This window comes from Corvus hawaiiensis, chromosome 28 (assembly GCF_020740725.1).
Source record: "Corvus hawaiiensis isolate bCorHaw1 chromosome 28, bCorHaw1.pri.cur, whole genome shotgun sequence".
NCBI classification, from domain to species: domain Eukaryota; kingdom Metazoa; phylum Chordata; class Aves; order Passeriformes; family Corvidae; genus Corvus; species Corvus hawaiiensis.
Window position 1 is genome coordinate 3,990,080 of NC_063240.1, and position 20,524 is coordinate 4,010,603.

Genomic DNA, 20,524 nt, shown 5'->3' on the forward strand with positions numbered 1-20,524 from the left:
TTGACTCAAATATTGAATTTGGGGGTTGTATTTCACCCTGGTGCCAGCTCCCACTGTCGCTGTGTGACAAGAGCTGTGACAGGGCAGACACAGAGCAGAGGCAGCCCCGTTCCCCCCACAATGAACCCTCCAGAAAACGCTGAATACACAAACCAGCTGTCCCAGGGATCCGGCTCAGGCATCTCCACATCCCGCTGCGGCTCTGGATGGCTCAGCACAGCCGGGGCAGCGGCGAGGCAGAACAGGAGCAGGGTGCTGTCACCACTCCCTGATTTCTCCCAAGAAAACTCCAAGGATCTCTCAGACAAAGCCCACGGAGCTGTCACAGCTTTTCCTGGCGGTGTCAGAGGGGTGCTGGGCCCCGCAGCTGGCGGGGGCCGGGGGTCTCATCCATGAGGGGCCAGGATCGATGCGTGGGGTGGCACCCGCGATGCTCGGCTGGCCCGGCTCCAGGGACATCCCAAAGCCCCGGGGCAGCGGGACAGCTGGGGCTGGGGGTGCTGCGTGGGGGCTGAGGCCCACCCGGGGCTGCTCCAGGAGGTTTTCAGCAGGGAGAGGGAAGAACAGGGCCGGAATGTCCGGCTCATGTCCGGCTCATGTCCGGCTTCCCCCGCTCCCCCCGCCAGGCCCTGCGCCGGAGGAAGTGACGACAGCCTGATCCCACAGAGCCCGGCCTGATCCCACAGCCAGCCCTCCTCTTCCTCCCTGATCCCACAGAGCCCGGCCTGATCCCACAGCCAGCCCTCCTCTTCCTCCCTGATCCCACAGAGCCCGGCCTGATCCCACAGCCAGCCCTCCTCTTCCTCCCTGATCCCACAGAGCCCGGCCTGATCCCACACCCCAGCCCTCCTCTTCCTCCCTGATCCCACAGAGCCCGGCCTGATCCCACACCCCAGCCCTCCTCTTCCTCTCTGATCCAACACCCAGCCCTCCTCTTCCTCTCTGATCCCACAGAGCCTGGCCTGATCCCACACCCAGCCCTCCTCTTCCTCCCTGATCCCACACCCCAGCCCTCCTCTTCCTCTCTGATCCCACACCCAGCCCTCCTCTCCCTCCCTGATCCCACAGAGCCCAGCTTCACCCTCACACCCCAGCCCTCCTCTTCCTCCCTCCCAAGCTCCCACTGGAGCTGCCGCTGTGTCATACAGACCTCCCCACCTTAGATTTGGGGTCCAGCGGCATTCAGGGGACCCTGTGTCCTCCAGGGTGGGGTTAACAGAGGGCAGGACCCCACTGGGATGGGAAGTTCCCCATGGAATTGCAAGTTCCTCACAGCCCCATGCTGGAAATTGTGGTTGCACTCCCCACCATGATGGGCTTTTCCAGCCCCTGCAGTCCTTGGGGTGATTCTTCCTGTAAATCACAGGTTTTTAGGAGTCCTTGCACTGCAGAGTGCAAGGGGGAGGTGTCTGGTTTTATTGTAATGAAAAACAGAGGCTTTGGAAGCTCTGGGGGTTTAGGAAACTCCTTCCTGCACCTTCCAGTCCTTCCTGGGGGCTGGGGGAGCAGGAATGGGGGGCACCACCCCGGCAGTGGGTGCTGTCAGTGGGAGCTGGGAGCTGGGCCAGCTCAGGCACTCCCTGGAGTGCTCCAGAGAGCTCCAGATGCTCCAAAGGGCTCCAGGGGCTCCCAGGAGTTTGGGGGTCTCTCAGGATCTTGGAGGGTCCAAGGAGCTTGGGCTGCTCCTCAGGGCCACACATGAGCTGGAGGGGTGTTCCCCGGAGTTTGGGGTGTTCCCAGGAGTCCAGGGTGTTCCCGGGAGTCCGGGGTGTTCCCGGGAGTCCGGGGTGTTCCCAGGAGTCCGGGGTGCTCCCAGGAGCTTGGGGTGCTCAGAGGGCCCTGGGATGCTCTGAGGGTCTCCCACAGGGCTCAGGGTCTGAGCACCCCAGGATGCTCTGATTCCCCCAGGATACTGCAAAGCCCCGGGATGCTCTGAGGATCCCAAGATGCTCCAAAGCCCCCCAAAGCCTCAGGATGCTCCATGACCCCTGTCCCTGGAATGTTCCAAAGCCCCTGGGGTACTCTGAAGTCTCCCTGGATGCTCCAGAGCCCCAGGATGCTCAAAAAGCCCTGGGATGCTCCAAGGCCTTCAGGATGCCCAAGCCCCCGGGATATTCTGAGCCCCTGACATGATCCAAGACCCCAGGATGCTCCAGGGTCCTGGGATGCTCCAAAAGCTTCAGGATGCTCGGATATCTTTCCCTCTCCGGGATGTTCCAAAGCCCCCGGGATGCTCCAAATCCTCCGGGGTGCTTCGACACTCCCGGGATGCTCCAACACCCCCGGGATGCTCCCAAACCTCGGGATCCTCGAGCTGTCCGCAGCCGCTGGGATGCGGGGTGGGGAGAATCCCCCGGGAAAAGCAGCCGGGGCGGGGCCGCTCCCCTCCCGAGGCCCCCGCCCGCCCTTCCGCACGTTCCTTCCTCCCCCCCCGTCATCCTCCTCCTCCTCCTCCTCTTCCTCCTCCCCCCGCTCTCGCGACAGCTCCGCACAGAAAATGGCCCCGCGGCCGCCCCGCCGCTGATGCGCGACCCGGGAGGCGCCGGCCCCGCCGCTGCCCCGGTACGGCCCGGAGGGACCGGGAGGGACCGGGAGGGTCCGGCGGGCACCGGGGGAGCCGAGGGGGGAGCGGCACCGGGGGGAGCACCGGGATCGGGGAATGGACCGGCACCGGGGGCTTTACCGGCACCGGGGATGCACCGGCACCGGGACTGTATCGGCACCGGGGTTGTACCGGTAGCGGGGATACCCCGGCACCGGGCTGTGCTGGCACCGGGGTGTGCTGGCACCAGGAAGGGGGCACTGGCACCGGGGGATGTACCGGGCCAGGGGTGGACTGGCACCGGAGCTGGATCGGTACCAGGGATAAAGCAGCACGGGGGGATGTGCTGGCACCGGGGGTGCACCGGTGTCGGGGGCTGGACTGGGACTGAGAGCTGTCCTGGCACCTGGGGCTGGAGCAGCACCGGGGCTGACCAGCACCGGGGACAACAGCGGTACCGGAGCGGGGCCCGCGGTACCGGGGCTTTGCAGGGAGCCAGGACTTGCACCAGCCCCGGGGCTGCTGCCCACAGGGGCTTCGGGGCACGGGGCCACTGCCCATGGCGGGGGTGGCCGTGGGGGTGCTCCCGGGGCTGTCACTACCCTCAGGACTTGTAGCCATGGGTGTACGGCCCATGGGGGGGCTACCAGCCCCAGAAACCGGTAGCCATGGGGGCTTCCCGTGGGGTTACCCCCTGTGGGGCTGACAGGGACAGGGAGCCCCGGGAGCCACTCGCCCTGGGTCCTGACAGGTGTGTGGCCTGTGGGAGCACCAGGACCCCCCTCACATCCCGGGATGCACCTGCCAGGATCTCCCTGTGGTTCCTCCATCCTCCCACACCTGTGGGAGCCGCTTTGTTGCTGCCAGAGCCGGGGGCTCCTGGCCTTGGCTGCGGTGTGAACTAGCCTGGTGCTGCTGCTCGGGGTCAGCTTTGCCCAGCCTCAGGGAGGAAGCCCCACCGTCCCCAGGTGGGTCCTGAAGGAAAGGAGGGTTTTTTTTCCAGCTGCAGAGCTGATGCATCTGGGTGGATTGGCCATCCACAGGCAGGCAAGTAAAGGGGGGCACCAGGATGGTGTGGGCATGTGGGGAAATGGCAGCAGGGGATACTGGGGACCCCCAGGCTTCCCCCCTGAGAGGGAAGAGGGGCCTGAGCTGAGCTGTCCCCGTGGCCACCATGGGGATGTGACAGTGAGGCTGTGCATGGGGCTCGTGTCCCCCCTTTGGATGCTCACCCTGTCACTGGGTTCGGGGGGGCTCCTCGGGCTCTCCATGTGGGTTCTGAGTTGGAAGGCAGGGAACCCACGCAGGGAGGGGCAGAGGCAGCGGCTTTACTCCAGCCCATGCTGGGGTTGGGGCACCCACCTTGCCTGGAGCATCCTCCCCCCAGCACCCCCAGCTCTCTGAGGGCTCCCTGCCATATCTGGAGGCATCAGGAGAATCCACAGGGTGTGTTTCAGTTGGGGCTGTGGATCTGAACCCTGTGGCACTGGAGGAGTTGTGCTGGTGGCACCACCGGCGCGTCCTCCCCCGGCTGCAATCACATGAGCCCCTTGTTCAGAGCCTTTGTCTCATCTCCTGCGCCGAGAAGCCGCGTCTGGGGGGAGCCTCCTCATCCTCGGGCCTCAGAGCATGCACTGAGATGCTCAAATCGGATTATTTGTCCCATTTATCCTCCTGGGGTGGGTTGAGAAAAGTCTCGGGCTATGGATAAAGCCCCCGGATGGTTTGAGGGGGATGAGCTGTGTTAATTATTCACTGAATCAGCAGCAGAGCCTGCGCGGGGTGACCGGCAGCTGCAAACGTCCTGCCCACCCTCATGGCTGGCAGCCCTGGAAGGGTTTTTCAGGTCCCTGTTCACCCCACGGGGGTTGGGATGAGGGAGTTTGGTGTCAGCAGCTTTTTGGGGAGGCTGAACCTGTGGCAGGAAAACCCTGGGGATAATGACAGCGACAGCAGCGGCTCCGGGATTGGGGGGTCCAGGGCAGGTTTGCACTGGTGGTCACATCTCAGGGGCAGTCGTGTCTCTGGGGGGTCACATCTCCAGGAGGGTCACATCTCGGGGGGTGTCATATTTCTAGGGGGATGTCCTGCCTCTGGAGAAATCATGTCACCAGGGGGTCACATTTCTGGGGCAGTCACATTTCTGGGGCAATCACATCTCTGGTGACCACAGGAGGTTACTGGGGATGGGGACAGTGGCAGGTCAGCAGCACCTGGGTCAGGGTGTCACGCTCAGGGCTGCAGAACAGACAGTCCTGCAGGAGGAGAAGTGTTGGCCAGCGTCCCATGGGAGGTGACAAATGACAGCAAGATGATCCAGGTGCCACCTGCTCTCCAAGACCCAGTCCCTGGGCTGGGCACAGGGTGATGCCATGGTGCTGCCACCGTGTCCTCTGCCATGTCACCCCTGTGGAACATCGGGGCCACAAGCCCAGCGTCCATCCCACCTGCCCTCACAGGATCTGCTCAAGAGGCATTTTCCCAGCTTTTCCAAGGAAAAAACCAGCTTACAGGGCATCACTGGGATGCTGCAATGGGGAAATGGAGAGCGGCTTCTGTGATCCCAGAGGGACAGGACGGAGGTTCCAACATGCAAAGGCACTGCTGGGTTTGACCCTGGAGCACCAGGAGCTCCCTGTCCCCTGCTGCGCTGCTGCTGAGGAAGAATTTCCTGATCTCTTGGAAAAACTTCCCTGTGCTGCAGCTGAGCCCCCAGTGCTGTGGCTCTGCTTGGGCTCATCTGGAGGCCATCGGTGCCAAGGGTCTGCCAAGGGTCCTGAGCACAGTCTGTGCCACCCAGCTTTGGTCCAGAGTGGCATTTCCAGCAGGGAAGCAGGAATTTTTGTTCACTGCAGTCTCTGGCAGCTCCGAAAGCTCTGACGGCTTCAGGGTCGGGCACCAAAACGTGGCGGTGCCACAGGGACACTGCCCGGGGCTGGGCAGACAGACACAGCCCTGCCTCGAGCTTTTCAGCATTGTCTCCCCAAAAAGAAGATTCCCAAGACCTTTTTTCCCACCAAAACCCTCATTTCTACCTGATAAACAAAGCTCCATTAAACTTTCTCTGTTTACCCCATGTCCTGCAGGGAAGAAGGGTGGAGATGGAGCATCCCCTCCATGCAGGGCTGAATTTCCCCCCCTGGGCCATGACCAGCCCCAGCCCTCCCCCAAATTCCCTGTTCCATGGCCAGTCCCCCTCCATGGTTGGCTGATTCCATCCCGAGGCCGCTGAACTGAGAAAACAACAAAAAAAAGCCCCACAACCCACAGACAAAGCCGGGAGCAGCCACAGCAATAATCCCACATGGATCTTTCCCCCACTCCCTGATTTATTTCCCACTGGGCTGTGATCCCAGCGTGCTGGGTATTGCAGGAACAGCTGCTGGGTCCGGCTTGGCCAGGCTGAGCCCCGCAGGGCCAGACCCCCCAGAGCTAAAAGCTGGGAAAATGCCTCTGGAGCAGATGTTAATGGGAAGGATGGGGTGCCCCAGCCAGCAGAGCTGATCCCCAGGGAGATTTCCCAAGGAATTATTGAGCTCTTGGGGAAACATTGGCCAGTGCCCACTTCACAGCCCCAGCACTGATATTTATTATTGTTGCTATTATTATAATTTTTATCATTATTATAATTATTACAATTATGATCAATTTCATCATTATCATTATCAGCATTATTATAAATATTTTTAGCCTCTCATCCTTTTTATTTTATCCTTTTGTCCTTGTTTTCATCACTGCTTATGATTTATTAGCATTATTATCGCCATTATGATCATCATTTTCTCTCTCACTCCAACATTAAGACACTACAGAGAAGTCTCCCAAACCGAGGGGGTATTCCAGATGGTTTTCACTGGGAATTAGAGTTTGGCTTATTCATGTAGGAGCCTCGTGCCAAGGCATGGTGAGGCCAAGCCGATGTCATTTTGGGCAGGAGCTGTCCCCACGTGCCCATCACCAACTCCCAGTCACTCAGTGGGACCTGCTGCTCCTCCTGACTGGAAAACCCTCTGGAATTTGGAGGGGAGCCCCCCCAGCCTTGGGAGCAGGAGGCTGGAACAGCTCTGGCAGTCCCTGGTTTGGCTGTGCCTTGGAGGGGATCCTGCACTTCGGGCAATTTTTGGCTACAGATGCTGTGAGCTGGACACGAGCAGGATCCTGGTGACACCTGTGGGGGCATTTGGGGGCTTTGGGGACACCCCGGGGGCGGATAGGCAGGAAGGGACAGTGCCAGCTCTGGGTTCAAAGCCCCTGTGAAGCCAGGATCTCCTGTGGGCTCGGCCCCGGGTGGGAGGGTCGGTCCCACGGCCACGGGGCACCGAGGAGGAGGAAAAAGAGGAAGAGGAGGAGGAGGAGAAGGAGCAGGAGGAGGGAGTCACCATGGTCCCGGGCTGGGATCTGACCTCCCTCCCCTGCTCCCGGTGCAGCATCGCCGGGAGGAGCCGCCGTGTCCCTGTGCCCGTGCCCAGCTCCAGCCAAGCCATGAAGACGGAGAAAGACGAGGCTGTGGCCACCTTCTCCCTGCGGGGGAAATTTGGCACAGAGGGGGCAGGTGAGTGCCCTCAGGGGTGGTGAGAGGAGTCGGGGAGGAGCAGGGGGGACGCCTTTGTCCTAGGAGGTCCCTTTGGCCGAATCCCACCCCATGGGGATGTGCTCAGCTGTGCCAGGATGTGCCTGGGTGTGCCTGGGTGTGCAGGTGGCATCACTCAGCGTGTTCCAGGCACCATCAGGCTTCACCCTCCCACCTCAGCTTTTCCTAGAGCAAAGCCCCTCCCAGCTCTCACACCCTGGAGGGCTCCAGCCCTCTCCAGCCAGACCCCCCGGGCCCCGTTCCTCTGTTTTTAAGGGATGGGGAGGGCAGAGGGGTGGTTTGGCAGGGCTGAGCCTCACACCCTCTCCCCGCAGGCTGCAGTGACCCAGGCCTGCCCAGTGCCCCGATGCCGGGGAGCGCAGGGACCCCGGCCCCGGAGCTGCGGCCGCTGAAGCGCAGACCTGTCCCAGGTGAGCCCAGCCCCGCCCCGGGGAGGGGACAGCGACAGCCGGGGCACGGACGAGCCCGACGGATCTGTGTCCTTGCAGGGAAACACTACCAGTGCTCGAGCTACGGCTGCAAACTGGCCTTCCCCAGCATGCAGGAGCTGATGGACCACCTGAAGGTCCACTACAGACCCACACAGTCCCTGGAGGGTAAGGCCAGGACACGCCACGTGCCCTTTTTTTGAGTGGGAGGGAGCAGAGCAGGGCTCAGAGCTGAGGCAGGGCCCGTGGTGGTGTTCCAGGAGATGGGAGTGGGGGGAGCGTGGGAGGTGCTGGGGACCCAGCAGTGGGGCTGTCCCAAGCCGGGCTGGTGCTGAATCTCTTTCTGAATTTCTCTGCTCAGGCAAAACCTTCCACTGCCCCACCCTGGGCTGCACCGAGACCTTCCCCAGCATGCAGGACCTAATGGCCCACATGAAGGTGCACTACAAGCCAAACCGCTACTTCAAGTGAGTCCCGCTGCTCCCTGTCCCCATCCCGTCCCCTCTGGGGACACCTGGCAGCTCCCGGGCGTCCCCGAGCCCCCCTTTCAGCGGGCTGGGCTGGGGGCGATGCCGAGGGGAGCGTCACTGACGGTGCTTTCCCGACCGCCCAGGTGTGAGAACTGCCTGCTGCGCTTCCGGACACACCGCTCGCTCTTCAAGCACCTGCACGTCTGCTCCGACAGCGCCAGCGGCCCCGCGCCGCCCCCCAGGGCCGACAGGCCCGTCCTGCCCCCCGCTACCTCTGCCCCGGAGAAGGAGCCCCCGGCCAAGCCAGCCGAGGGGCTGCCCAAGCTCCCGAGCGCTCTCCGGCCCCTGGAGAAAGAAGCCATCGTGGCGGGCGCGGACACTGCCCCGGCGGCGCTGCCCACGGGGCTGCCCGAGCTGCCCGGCTCGCTGGAGCCGCTGCCGCTGGTGTCACCGGCCCCCCACCCCTTCCCGCTGCTGGAGCCCGGCCTGTTCGGGCCGTCGTCCTTGACTCGGTTCTCGGGGCCACCCCCGTCCTCGGTGCCGGGGCCGTTCCTGTCCTACGTGCCCCCCTCGCCCTACGGCCTGGCGCAGCCCCCGGCTCAGCACCGCCTGCGGCCCTTCCTGCCGGGCCACGGCCCCCCCAGCGTCTCCAACGCCGTCTGGAAGAAAAGCCAAGGTGAGCGCACAGAGCCGTGCGGGACAAACCTTCTTCTGCTCCCGCCTTGACCAGCAGCAGCTCCCGAGAAGGACCCGCCGCCGCCCAGCCGAGGATCCGGCCCCCTCCTCCCCCTCCATCCCAAAAGCCCCCCCCACAAAGCCCCGTGCCACCTGTGCCAGCCCCTCTGTGATGTTCGATTGGGCAAAGCACCGGCGACCGCCAAAAAAAACGCCTCCAAATTCTCCCGGCCCTGCTGCTCCCCGGCGTGCTGGGGGTGCGAGGCGGGGGGGCCGGGCCAGGCCTGCCTTCCCACGTGTCCCCCCCAGGGAGGGGAAGACCTAATGCTTGTCTTGCCCCTCGATTCCCTCCGCAGGTGTGAGTGTCAGCCCACTCCTCCCATGCTTTGGCTCAGGAGTGACTCCAGGTTAGTTTGGCACCTACTGGGTGGGGGCTGCTTTCTGTCACGGGGGGGTTTGGGGGGCGGCGGGGGGGGCCACAGGGGACGGGAGAGGCCCCAGGGGCACTGTGGTGCTCCCCGGGGAGCAGAGGGGGAGGGAGGGCTCCCTCCTTTTCGGGAGCCCCGCGGAGAGGGGATGCGGCCCAGGTGGGCTCGGAGGCAGGGGGGTTCCGGCTGCACCCCCCCCAAACCCCCCAGGCTGGCCCCGAGGGCAGAAGCAGCAGGAGGAGGAGCAGCAGCAGCAGCAGCAGCTGCCCGGGCTCCAGTGCCCCCAGTATGAGCCCAGGCTGGACCCCTGGCTCCCTGCTCCCAGAGTCGGGGTCCTTCCCTTGGGAAGGGAACCCCTGAGCGTGTGGGGCTCGGAGCGGGGGGGCTCCAGCCCCCGTAGCCCCGCGGCACCAGCCGGCTCCGGGCGATCCCGGCGGTGATCCCGGGGCGATCCCTGTGCTTCCCTGCCCGCCCGTCCTTGCAGGGCACTCCTCCAACAGCCGCATCGTGTGGGAGCACACGCGGGGCCGCTACAGCTGCACGCAGTGCCCCTTCTCCACCGCCTCCCGCGACGAGATGACCCTGCACACCGAGGACCACCGCAAGAACCCCCCGCCCGGGCGCCTGGAGGCCGAGATGGGTACGGGAGGGACCCGTGGGGACCGCCCCGGCTGCTGGGATGTCACGGGGATGGGCTCCCTGCCCCGCTGGGATAAGGCACATCCCGCTCGCTCTGGCCTGGCAGGGGCTGGCCAGGCTCCAGTCCGTGGTTCCCCAGCCTGCAGCAGTGCCCTGGAAGGGTTTGTGTGCCCTCCCTGTGCCCCTAGTCCCTGCAATGTCCTGGGCGGTGTCTGTGTGCCCTCCCTGTGCCCCCCAGCCTGTGCAGGACCCTGGGGGTCTGTGTGCCCCTCAGTGCCCTCTCCGTGTCCCCCGGCCCCTGCTGTACCCTGGAGGGGTCCATGTGCCTGCCCTCCCTGTGTCCCCAGCCCCTGCTGTGCCCTGGGGGTGTCTGTGTCCCCTCCCAGTGCCCTCCATGTGCCCCCCAGGCCCTGTGATGCCCCCGGGGGTCCATGTGCCCCTCCCCGACGTGCTGACAGTTCTCTCCCCTCTCCCTGCAGATTTCGGGGTGGGCCTCGCCCCGTTCCACGCCAAGCTGCCGCCGGAGATGGAGAACTCCCTGTACTCCCAGCTTTGATGCCCTCGGCTCTCACGGGACTCTCCTGCGCCTCCCCATCCCTCCCCTGAGCCGGGCAGGGGGCACAGCACAGCCCCTGCCACCGTGCTGGGACAGGGACCCCTCCCTGGGGACAGGAGCACCCCCAGCCCAGCCCGCGGTGCCACAGGGGCGGATGTTTGCCCCGGAGTTTCTCCCCTTCTTTTTTATTTTCGGAAACTCTCCAGCACCCGGAACCCCTGCATCTCCCTCCCCTAAAGGTTCTGTTGCTTCAGCCCCAGGGGCTCTGGGGGGAGCCCGGTAGGTTCTCAGGGGTTAGTGGACTTCTCTGGAATGAGATCTCGGAATAATAAATGGGAATTGTACAGGAGTGGCGGCCGGGAGAGGCTCTGTCAGTCCCGTGGGGGCTGGGGGTGATGGGGGAGCGGGGCTGGCACTACGGAGCCCCCCCAAAACCAAAGGAGGGGGGACATGGTGAGTGCAGGGGGGTGTGACCCTCTGCTCCCGGGCTGGCCCTGCCAGGGGCTGCTTTGGGGAAGGAGAAGGGGAAGTGTTTGGGGGAGGGGAAGGTCTGAGGAAGGGGAAGGGACGCTCCCTCCTCCCTCTGCCAGCACATCCCAGAGCATGCAGGGCTCCTGAGCAGCAGGGCTGGAGCCTCTGCCAGCTGCAGCCCAGCACCCAAAGCAGGGTGGGACCCCAACCCGCAGTGCCTGTCCCAGCCCTGCCGCAGGCAGAGGTGCCCGAAGAGGGCATGGAATGGCACGGGAGAGCCGTTGGGAGGGGCAGGGCCCCTGGTGCCCAGCCCGGGGGGGCTGCACCCCCTGCACCCCCCGTGGGAGCACCCTGGGGCTGCCCCAGTCCCGCTCTGCCGGTCCCAGCCCAGCGGGGTGAAAAGTTTGCTGCAAACTGGTTTGAGGGGAAGCGTGCTGGGACCTGCTGGTGCCTACGCCAGCGCTGGCTGGGAGCGAGGGATGGGAGCGAGGGATGGGAGCGATGGGAGCACCGGCACCCCCTGCCCTGCTGCTGCCAGCCCCGGGCGGGGACACAAACACCGGCATGGGGCTCAGAAAGGCCCAGTGGCCACCTAGGCGGGGTGGGCACCCCTCCCTCCCGCTGCCATCCCTGCCCAGGGCGAGCAGCACCCCGGGCTGCCCCGGCTCGCTCCTGCGGCCCCCCTGAGCTGGGACCGTGCCCTCCCCAGTCCAGCCCGGTCCCCTCGGGCCCTGAGCAGGGGGATGGACACCCTGAAGTGTCCCTGAGCTGCTGAGACCAGACAGAGTGCCAGCTCATCACAGAGCCAGCACGGGGTCACAGAACCCCCCAAGGGGGGCAGGGGGCCCAGCTCAGCCCCCATCCCCAGCTGGCACAGCCCTGGCCCCCAGCCCACCGAACACTCACCTGGTGAGTGCCCACCCCGAAAGGCAGGAGGGAGACCCTTCCCAAGCTGTGCCTGACCCTGGAACCGGCTCCAGCCACCTCCAAGGGCAGCACTGGCCCCTGGGGGCCCTGCAGACCCCACCGCACAGCAGAGCCCCCACTCCGTCCCCCCCAGCCCAGGCTGAGCCGAACCCAGCCCTCCCGGGGACAGCCCCTGCTCCCAGGAGAGACCCGAACCTGCCCCAAGGCTCCCACTCAGAGCATTCCTGGCTGTTCCCGAGGCAGAGGCAGCCAAGCTAAGCTCCATTGCAATGCATTTTTAAAAACTGAAGTCTTTATTAAAATTTTATCCAAATTTTGTAACAAAAGATACAAAAGGGCTGGAGATCCTTATTTCTGGGACTAGTCTGACCAATCAAAACCTGACAGTTACTAGGCTAATATAAAATCCATACAATCTGCTAAAAATGCAGGGAAAAAAAATTAGAAGTAACTGCTGCTCTGACATTTTTTTTTTTTTTTAAATTCCTTAAACATTTATAAGTTACTCAGTTTTGCATTTTACAGGATTAGTTCTTCTCCGAATGGTCACAGCGACTGTACAATGCGAGAGACACCAGCGAGAACGAAGCGACGGGAACGGGGCTGTGCTGCAAAACACACCCCACAAACCCAGGGAACTGGGCTGTGCTGCAAAACACACCCCACAAACCCCGGGAACGGGGCTGTGCTGCAAACACACCCCAAACCCCCCTCGGAGAGCAGGGCTGGAGCCTCGGGGGCCCGCAGAGTGCCCGGAGCACCCAGCGGGAATGCCACAAAGTGCCAGTGCTTGTCTGCACCCCTGGGGTGTCCCCATCCCCCCCGCCCCAGGGTCATTCTCCCGAGGGATGTGCTGGCCGGACACCTCTGGGGTGAGGGAAGGTGGGAATGGGGTTGGGAATGCTGCACCTGGCTGGATTCCCCAAATCCTCCCTGCAGCCACCTCGGGGTGGCATCAGCAGAACCCCCACAGCAGGGACACGAGGGGGGAGCTGGATTTCTGCTCCGTGCTGGGAAAGGAGGAGGAGGAGGATGCCCAGGCCAGGCTGGCACCGAGGGCCTGTGCAGAGCTGGCACTGGCTGGCAGAAGGACCCTGAGAATTTACAGGCTAACACGGTCTGCAGGAGCATCACAGTGATCGTGGCTGAGCGGGGCTGTGCAGTGTGACACGGATGGAGGAGCAGTATCCCCATACCTGCGTTCCCTATCCCTTCCCAAAGGTGCTGCAGGGGCACCGGGAGCCTCCCCGCAGCACAGACACGGCCACGAAATCCCCACTTGCTTGGGACGTCCCAAGGGATGGGTTTCGGGCGGCCACTGGGAAAAATGTTCCAGTTTATAACAAAAATAGGAAAGCAAGTGCAGGGCTACTGCAAGGTGCATCGCAGAGGGACCAGGTCATGCAAGCAGCCCCCTCCCTCCCTTCCTCCCCCCAAAACCCCAGGCACCCCCCATCCCCAGCACTAAAAGCATCTTCAAGCATGTCCAGAGATCACATCACCATGATTTCAGAGCTGAGACACCCTCAGGGATCGTTCCGAGTCCACGCAGATGAACCAGATTTTGCACCCGAGATGGCTCAAAAAGCGTCTTCAGAGCCCTGGGCTGAGGGCACGAGGGTGGCAAAGGCCTTCTGTGCTGGCAAGGTGCGAGCTGGAGCTCTGGGTCCAGTGTGGTACAGCTGATTTCGGACACAAAGATACCCTAAGGAGGAGATTTTTTTTTTTTTTTTTTTTTTTTTTCTCTTTTTTGTGATTTTTTTTTTTTTTTTTGCAAGCTGCTGCACAAACCACCGAACGGAGAAGCCTTTGGTCATGAGATACTTGTGAGAAAGAAGTGAGCCTTGTATGGAAGATTCCCCTGAATGCCTACAGTATTCTAAATCTTAAAAAAATATATTGTGGACGCTGCAGCCATACAAAGGGGGAGGAGCAGGAGGAGTGGGAGACAGGGATTTACAGTCTCACACAGACACAACGGGGAGGTTTAAGACAAGCACAGTCAGAGTCTGTAAAACTGATTGGCTCGCTGGGATCAGTCATCCTCATCGTCCTCTTCATCCTCTGCATCTTCCTCTCCTTCATCCTCTAGACTTCGTTTTCTCTTCTCCCCACATGGATGGTCTGCAAAGAGAGGGGAGGATTCACCCTTCAGCCCAGCCCGGGGAGCAGCAGCTGAGCTGTGGAGCTGGGAGCAAGCGTGGGGCAGACTGGCACCATCTGGGAGCAGATCCGCCCTGCCCTGCTCCTCGTGGAAAAGCCTGGGCTGGCAGGAGACACCAAAACCTTCCATGCCCTACAAGCATCCTGCATTTCAACAGCTGAAAAGGGGAGGTATTTGTTGAGCACCCTCAAAAACGCAGCATCTGCAGAATTCAGGCACTCCTGACCAAGCTCATGGCCCCTCTGCTGACACTGCTGAGGCGTCAAACCCTGGGGACAGTTTTGGGCCCCTCACAAAAAGGACATGGAGGGGCTGGAGCATGTCCAGAGATGGGAATGAAGCTGGGGAAGGGGCTGAAACACCAGGAGAGGCTGAGGGAGCTGGGAAAGGGGCTGAGCCTGGAGCAAAGGAGGCTCAGGGGGGACCTTGTGGCTCTGCACAAGTCCCTGACAGGAGGGGGCAGCCGGGGGGGCTCAGTGTTGTCCCGGGTGACGAGTGACAGGACAAGAGGAAATGGCCTCAAGTTGCACCAGGTGAGGTTTAGATTGGATATTGGGAAAAATCCCTTCAAGGACAAGGTGGTCAGGCACTGGCACAGGCTGCCCAGGGCAGTGCTGGAGTCACCATCCCTGGAAGCGTTCAAAAACGTGTGGCTGTGGCACTTGGGGACAGGGCTTAGTGGTGAACGTGGTGGTGTTGGACTCAGAGGGATTTCCCAACCTTAAATCTTCATCCAAGATTGTTTGAATTCACTCCAGCCACAAGACTCTGTTAACACTCATCTGGGTGTTCGTGTCTGTCACAACCAGAGGAGTCTGGCCCCAAGCTCAGGTCTAAGCTGGGGAGAGGAGAACGTGTCCCCAGGAGATTCCCTCACTCACTCCTGAGACAGAACCCTGCTCCTGCACGGCCCATCAGTTCCCAGAGCTGCTTTTCTAAGCCACTGACCTCTCACATGTCCCAGAATTATCCAGCATGGCTGGAATTTGGAGGTCCTGAAGCCCCTCTCCCCTCCCTGTGTGACCCCTGATGGTGACACTGCTCGGTCCCAGCTTGGGCAGAAAAGCTGCAGCAACACCAGCCCTACGCTGAGGCTGGGGAAGCTCCATAAACATCAAATATTTGACTGTTGAGGCAGCTCTGCAAGAAATTGGTTTGTTAGGACTCAACTCACCCTCATCAGCTTCATCTTCTTCATCCTCCTCACCATCTTCCTCCTCATCTTCCTCCTGGAGTTCAAACAAGAGGCTTTGTTGCAAGAACCACAATTCCCTGAGCAGTAATCCCAGTTTTCCTTCCCTTCTCCCACCCCGCTGAAGCCTCAGGGTGGCAGGAGAAGCTGTTGGTTCTCCAAGAGCTCCTCACATCCCCACGGACAGGGCTGCAAACTCCTCAGATCTGCCCCCAGAGAGGCTCCTGTGGGTCACCAGAAAAGGGACAAACACATGACCTGGTGCTGAACCAGTGACAGCCTCACCTCATCATCCACTCCATCCTCCTCCTCTTCACCTTCCAGATCATCGTCTTCATCTTCCTCGTCATCAATGACTTCTTCATCCAAATCGTCTTCCTCCTCATCATCCTCCTCCTCCTCACCTTCTACCAAAAGGGGAAGGGAGGGAAGTGCCCCAGTTCCCAAATCCAGACACCCCTCACCCCTCGGTGCGGTGTGAGCAGCAGGCAGGGCTCACAGAGGATGAGGAGGGACAGCACCAAGCCCTGTCACCTCCCAGGCAAGTGCCATCCCTCCCCAGCCCTATGGAGAAGGGGGTGGGGGCACCCACACAGCCCCTATTCCAGTGCCAATGCCCATTTACGGAGCCCACCCAGAAGTGGAAAAGGGGTGGTTCCCCAGCAGGAAAACCAGGAGGAGAGAAAATCCTCACCTTCCCCGTTCTCATAGTCATCTTCCAGTGCATCCCCATCTGCTTCGGGGTCTGAGTCAGGGGCTTCCTGCTCGTCAGCATCGAAGCCATCCAGGTAGGTGAGCTGGGGCAGGAGGGCGAACACGCTCTCCCGGTAGTTGATGAGCATCGTCACCTCGCAGTTGAATAGATCCAGGCTGTGGAGGTTTGGCAACTTTTTCTGCAAAAATCAGTTTGTTAGGGTTATTTGCAGCACTGTCTGAAGATCAGGCAGCCAAGGCTGGGTGGCTGGGGCACTGCCCAGGGCCAGCACTGAAGTGGCTCTGCCCCATGTGCGCCTTGGATGGAGAGGAGTCACTGCCCCCGCTCACTGCGAGCACTGGAAATTTCTGTGCAGCTCCTCTGTCCTGGCTTCCCCTTCTGGAACAAACTCTCTGTGTATTTGCAAATCTTTCTCTTTCTTCTGAACAGGCCCGGAAAGCTCAGGAATCACTGAGCTGGGCTTATCCTGCCCAAAATATCAGGCAGAACACCAAGGCAGAGCTCAGGGAGAGCTGCAGCCCGGGTGCCCTTGGCACAGCCCATCACACCGGGCACCACGCCAAGGAAAGGAGGAGCAAAACAATCCCAAATTCCTTCTGGAGAGAATGGATGGACGAAACAGCCAACGAGACAAATGCCCTGCATCAGACCTTTCAGGTGTCCCTCACAGCAAGAGCCTTCCTGGGGCAGCTCAGACGGAGCCTCAGAGGCCTTTTCCAACCTCCCTGATCCTGTGGCTCTGGGAATGGGGCCCTGCAGTGCTGTGACAGCAGAATCTTTGGGCTGATGTGACCGATGCCCCCACTGGTGTCCAGTTACCTCATTCCATGACACCCCAGGTGCCACCTACCTCCAGCTGCCTCCGACCCTTTCCCGGTCCCTTCTCAGATGGGCACTGAGCATCCACAGTTTTACTCATCCAGCCCCATTTCACGCTTCTTTTAGCAATTGGCTGCTGCTTTTCCAGACTGAGGAGCCATTAACTACTGGCCAAGCCTCAAACTGGGATCAAATCTGTTCCCATCAGAACCACGAAGTGCTGTTGGAACAGTTACCAAGACATTGGACTCCTGCTGCACAGACCCATTCCCCAAAGGAAACGCCATCCCTGGGATTCCAGCACAGCCTCCACTCACCAAGGGTTCCAGGGTGTTGATGTCTTTGATCTTGTTGCCGCTTAGATTCAAGTGTGTCAGGTTGGGAGTTTTCTCTGCTAGAACTTCAAGGCCACCAGAAATCCTATTATCACTCAGCTCCAGCTGAAGGGAGGGAATATCACATGGTCACCAAGTGTTTCAGCTCGTGATGCAGGGAAGGAAATTACCTGGAGAACCGGGCTACAGTGGGCACCCAAATTCCAGGACACAGAACAACAGGTCAAGTTTTCCCTTCAAACCCCTTTCCCGCAGGGACACAGCCCTGCCAGCCACCCCCATGCTCGTCAGTGCTCCAAAATCCAAAATATTGGTGATGTCACGAAGCTTCTGCCAGCAGCACAAGAGCAAAAGCAGGAGAGGAAGGGCACTAAACACCTGAAGAGCTCAGAAGGGTTTGGTTGCACGCTAAAACCGACCCCTCTCACTTGCTCAGAGAGAGAGGAAAGAGCAAAATTCAACGGGCTTTTTCTGGCAAATACAGGAAAAGCAGCAGCCACCAGGGGCAGCACAAGGACCAGGGCTGCTGGGGATGGGACCAGAGCCCTGCCTCACCTTCCGGAGCTTGCTGAGCTTGGGGAGGTTGGACACGGACAGCAAGTTGATGTTGATCATGCTGAGGAACTCCAGGTTCTCGAAGTCTGAGGAGAGACCAACCACCTTGCCATCCTCTGAGCGGCAGTTGTCCAGCACCAGCTCCTTCACCTGCACGGAGACACCACAGCTGTCACCACGCCTGCCACACTGACACTCTCAAGGCGACATCGCCGACATATCCAGAGCGCGGCTGTGCCTCGAGTTCCTCCTCACTCAAATTTAAGACCTTAAAGCCAAATAACTTTTGGTGGCAGTCCCCCAGTGTGGTTGGGGTTTCACCCTTTAAGCACAAGCCACAAACACACTCCTGCTGTCCCCACCAAGGTCCCCATCCTGCAGGAAGCAGCACGCAGGGGTTTGGAACCACGAGGTCACATCCCCACGCTCCGCACACACAAGGCGTCAATAAAGCTTTCAGAGTCACGCTCCAGGCTCCAGGCTCCGCTAACGAGAGGCCAAACGAGGTCAGCTGGGTTTGTCCCCTTCCACTTTGTCCCCCACACCACTGGGGTGCCGGACAACCCATCCCCAGAAGATTGGCCTCCCTGTGACAGTGTCCAGTGAAGTGACACGGGGGCCTGGGCAGGGCTCAGCACACGAGTTCAGCCTCAGGCTGGTGACACAGGACCACTGATGCCATCAAACATCGTACCCAGCACGGATTCCACACACAGGAACCTTCACTAGCCAGGAATTCAGCACAGGAATCAGGACCACAAAGTACCAGCACAGAACTGCTCCCCCCAAACACCTGGAGGGAAACATCTCCGTCCCTCCCAGGCCCCCGACACAGCCCCAGCTCTCCCAAGCCATTTCCAAACCCTGCTTTCACCCCACACATTCTTGACAGCAAGATGCAAAAATGAGCCTTGGCCAGAAGGCTCGTGGCGCTCTCCAAATTCCTCCTTCGCAGCGCTCCCATTTTACCTCTCCTGCTCACATCAGCCAACTGTTAGGGAGTCATTTTAAAACCACCCTGCCTTCCCAGCGGGAGAGTCTGGGGGCTGCTGTGCCATCTTTGCCACCTTCACAGCACAAGCTCTGAATGAATTATCGCTTCAAACTCCTCCAGCGGCATTGCTGCTCGGGGCTCTGAGTCAAGGCTCTGCCAGAAGTTTTGGAGCTGAGTGTGTTTTGCTCCCAACACCTCAGAAAAGGCTCCAACCAAGCAGAGGCTGCCACCGTGGCGGATGTGAAGGTGGTAAAGGCCAGACCTGGGTGGCTGCTGCTGTGCTGTGTGGGCACAGAGGTGAGCCTGAACTCCACCAGGTTATCATGGAATCCTGGAAAAGTTTGGGGTGGAAGGAACCTTAAAGCCCTTCCAGTCCCACCCCTGCCATGGGCAGGGACACCTCCCACTGTCCCAGGCTGCTCCAAGCCCCAATGTCCAGCCTGGCCTTGGGCACTGCCAGGGATCCAGGGGCAGCCCCAGCTGCTCTGGGCACCCTGTGCCAGGGCCTCCCTGGAGCAATGAACTAACCCAGCCAAGCCCAGCTTTGCCCCAGACCGGGCCCTTTCTGATGGCTCAGGACGCGCTGCAGTCACACAGAGCAGGTCCCGGGACAGCCCAGGACACCCAGGCCTGACCCCGCTGGCTCTGCAATTCCTGGCGTCACTCCACGGGGACCAGGCGCTCGCAGCTCCTCCTGCCCAGCCGCTCTGGTCCTGCAAATCCCCTCGCCATGCACGAAGCCGCTTTAATCTCCACCCAAAGCCCCGCTCACCACTCGTTCCCACCGCGCTCGGGGGCCACGGCCCGCAGCTGCCACGACACCGAGTGTCCCCGGGGCCAGCGAGGGACCGGCCACGGCCCAGCGGGGCGGCCCGGGGATGGGGAGAGCCGGGGAAAGAGAGATCCAGGGAAAGGGAGCGGGGAGATCCAGGGAAAGGGAAGCGGGGAGATCCAGGGAAAAGCGAGCGGGGAGATCCAAGGAAGGGGAAAATCCAGGGAAGGGGCGGCCGGGGGAAGGGAAGATCTGGGATAAGGGAAGACGCGGGGAACGGGAGACCCGGGGATGAGGCAGCCCCGGAGTGAGCGCACAGCGCTGGGCCCGGCCCCGCGGCCGCCAGCAGAGGGGAACGGGCGGCCCCAGCGGCACCTCAAAGGTTCATCCCCGCAGCCCCTGACCCCTTCCCGGGGCGGGGGGACCCGCGGGAGCCGCTCCGGCCCGGCCGGGCCCCGCTAACATGGCCGAGCCGCCATGGCCGCGCGGGGCCGCCCCGGCCGGGCCCGCTGACTCCGGCGCGGCGGGGCCCGGCCCGGCCCGGCCCGTTCGCTCCCCGCTGCCCCCCGCGCCCCTCCGCGGGCCGGGCCGGGCCGGGCCGGGTCCCTTCACAGCCTCCAGCGCGGCCCCGGGGCGGGCGGGCCCCGCCGCGCACGTGCGCGCCGCCATGCCGGGGCTGCGGGCCGGGCGGGAGCGCTCCCGCCGCCGCCGCCGCCGCCGCCGCCGCCGCCGCCGCGCTCCGCGCCCGCCGCAACCTCCCCATCCCCGCGCCGCCAAACCCGCCCGGTCCCCGCCGTGCGGGACCCCCGCGGGCCGCTCTCCCACCCACAACCACCCCCTCCCCCCTCCCCGCAGCACGTGCCGCCCGCCCGCTCCCCGCCGCCGCACCTCGCTCGGCTTCTTGTTGCGCAGCTCCAGCGTCAAGCGCTTCTCCATCTCCATGCTCCCGCCGCTCCGCCGCCGCGCCGAGCCCGAGCCGCGCTGCGCTCCCGGTGCCGCTCCCGGTGCCGCCGCCGCTCCCGGCCCCGCCGCGCTCCCGCCCCCGCCCGCGCGCGCCGCCGCCGCCCGGGCAGGAAGAGGCGCCAACGGCAACAAAGGCGGCGCGCGGCAGCGCCCCCTGGCGGCACCGCCCCGCCCCGCCACGGCACCGCCCGCGGCCGCGGGTTCGAGTCCCGGCGCCGCCGCCCTCCCAGCGCGGGGCTCCCACCGGCGGCGCCGCGTTCCGCAGGCACGTTTCTGTCCCCAGGCACC

General features: G+C 62.3%; 2 protein-coding genes and 1 long non-coding RNA gene across 5 annotated transcripts; 1 reads left to right on the forward strand and 2 right to left on the reverse strand.

Moving 5' to 3' along the window:
- Positions 1-5: 5 nt before the first annotated feature.
- LOC125317843 lies at positions 6-2,330 on the reverse strand. The gene is made up of 2 exons (XR_007200197.1): positions 1,159-2,330; positions 6-629 (listed from the first exon to the last, which is right to left on the reverse strand). It is a non-coding gene; the product is annotated as an uncharacterized LOC125317843 (long non-coding RNA).
- Positions 2,331-2,440: 110 nt separating this feature from the next.
- ZNF414 (zinc finger protein 414) lies at positions 2,441-10,678 on the forward strand. 2 transcript variants are annotated; one of them, XM_048288050.1, is made up of 9 exons: positions 2,441-2,562; positions 6,970-7,094; positions 7,448-7,543; positions 7,622-7,729; positions 7,923-8,028; positions 8,175-8,707; positions 9,063-9,113; positions 9,619-9,774; positions 10,253-10,678. In XM_048288050.1, the coding sequence occupies exons 2-9, from the start codon at positions 7,025-7,027 to the stop codon at positions 10,327-10,329; spliced, it is 1,197 nt and encodes a 398-aa protein (XP_048144007.1). In that variant the 5' UTR covers positions 2,441-2,562; positions 6,970-7,024; the 3' UTR covers positions 10,330-10,678. The 2 variants fall into 2 exon arrangements, with proteins under 2 accessions (XP_048144007.1, XP_048144008.1); XM_048288051.1 differs by lacking the exon at positions 9,063-9,113.
- Positions 10,679-11,997: 1,319 nt separating this feature from the next.
- LOC125317818 (acidic leucine-rich nuclear phosphoprotein 32 family member B) lies at positions 11,998-20,290 on the reverse strand. 2 transcript variants are annotated; one of them, XM_048287923.1, is made up of 7 exons: positions 20,162-20,290; positions 17,508-17,657; positions 16,935-17,057; positions 15,778-15,976; positions 15,369-15,487; positions 15,066-15,120; positions 11,998-13,851 (listed from the first exon to the last, which is right to left on the reverse strand). In XM_048287923.1, the coding sequence occupies exons 1-7, from the start codon at positions 20,213-20,215 to the stop codon at positions 13,763-13,765; spliced, it is 789 nt and encodes a 262-aa protein (XP_048143880.1). In that variant the 5' UTR covers positions 20,216-20,290; the 3' UTR covers positions 11,998-13,762. The 2 variants fall into 2 exon arrangements, with proteins under 2 accessions (XP_048143880.1, XP_048143879.1); XM_048287922.1 differs by having other exon boundaries at positions 15,369-15,490.
- Between the last annotated feature and the right edge of the window lie 234 nt (positions 20,291-20,524).

Coding starts and splice junctions, on each gene's coding strand:
- ZNF414 (XM_048288050.1), top strand. CDS start 7,025: ATGAAGACGGAGAAAGACGAGGCTGTGGCCACCTTCTCCCTGCGGGGG. Junction 7,095..7,447: donor ATTTGGCACAGAGGGGGCAG/GTGAGTGCCCTC, acceptor CTCTCCCCGCAG/GCTGCAGTGACCCAGGCCTG. Junction 7,730..7,922: donor ACCCACACAGTCCCTGGAGG/GTAAGGCCAGGA, acceptor TTCTCTGCTCAG/GCAAAACCTTCCACTGCCCC.
- LOC125317818 (XM_048287922.1), bottom strand. CDS start 20,215: ATGGAGATGGAGAAGCGCTTGACGCTGGAGCTGCGCAACAAGAAGCCG. Junction 15,977..16,934: donor TCAACACCCTGGAACCCTTG/GTGAGTGGAGGC, acceptor TGATTTTTGCAG/AAAAAGTTGCCAAACCTCCA. Junction 13,852..15,065: donor AGAAGATGAAGCTGATGAGG/GTGAGTTGAGTC, acceptor CTCTCTTTGCAG/ACCATCCATGTGGGGAGAAG.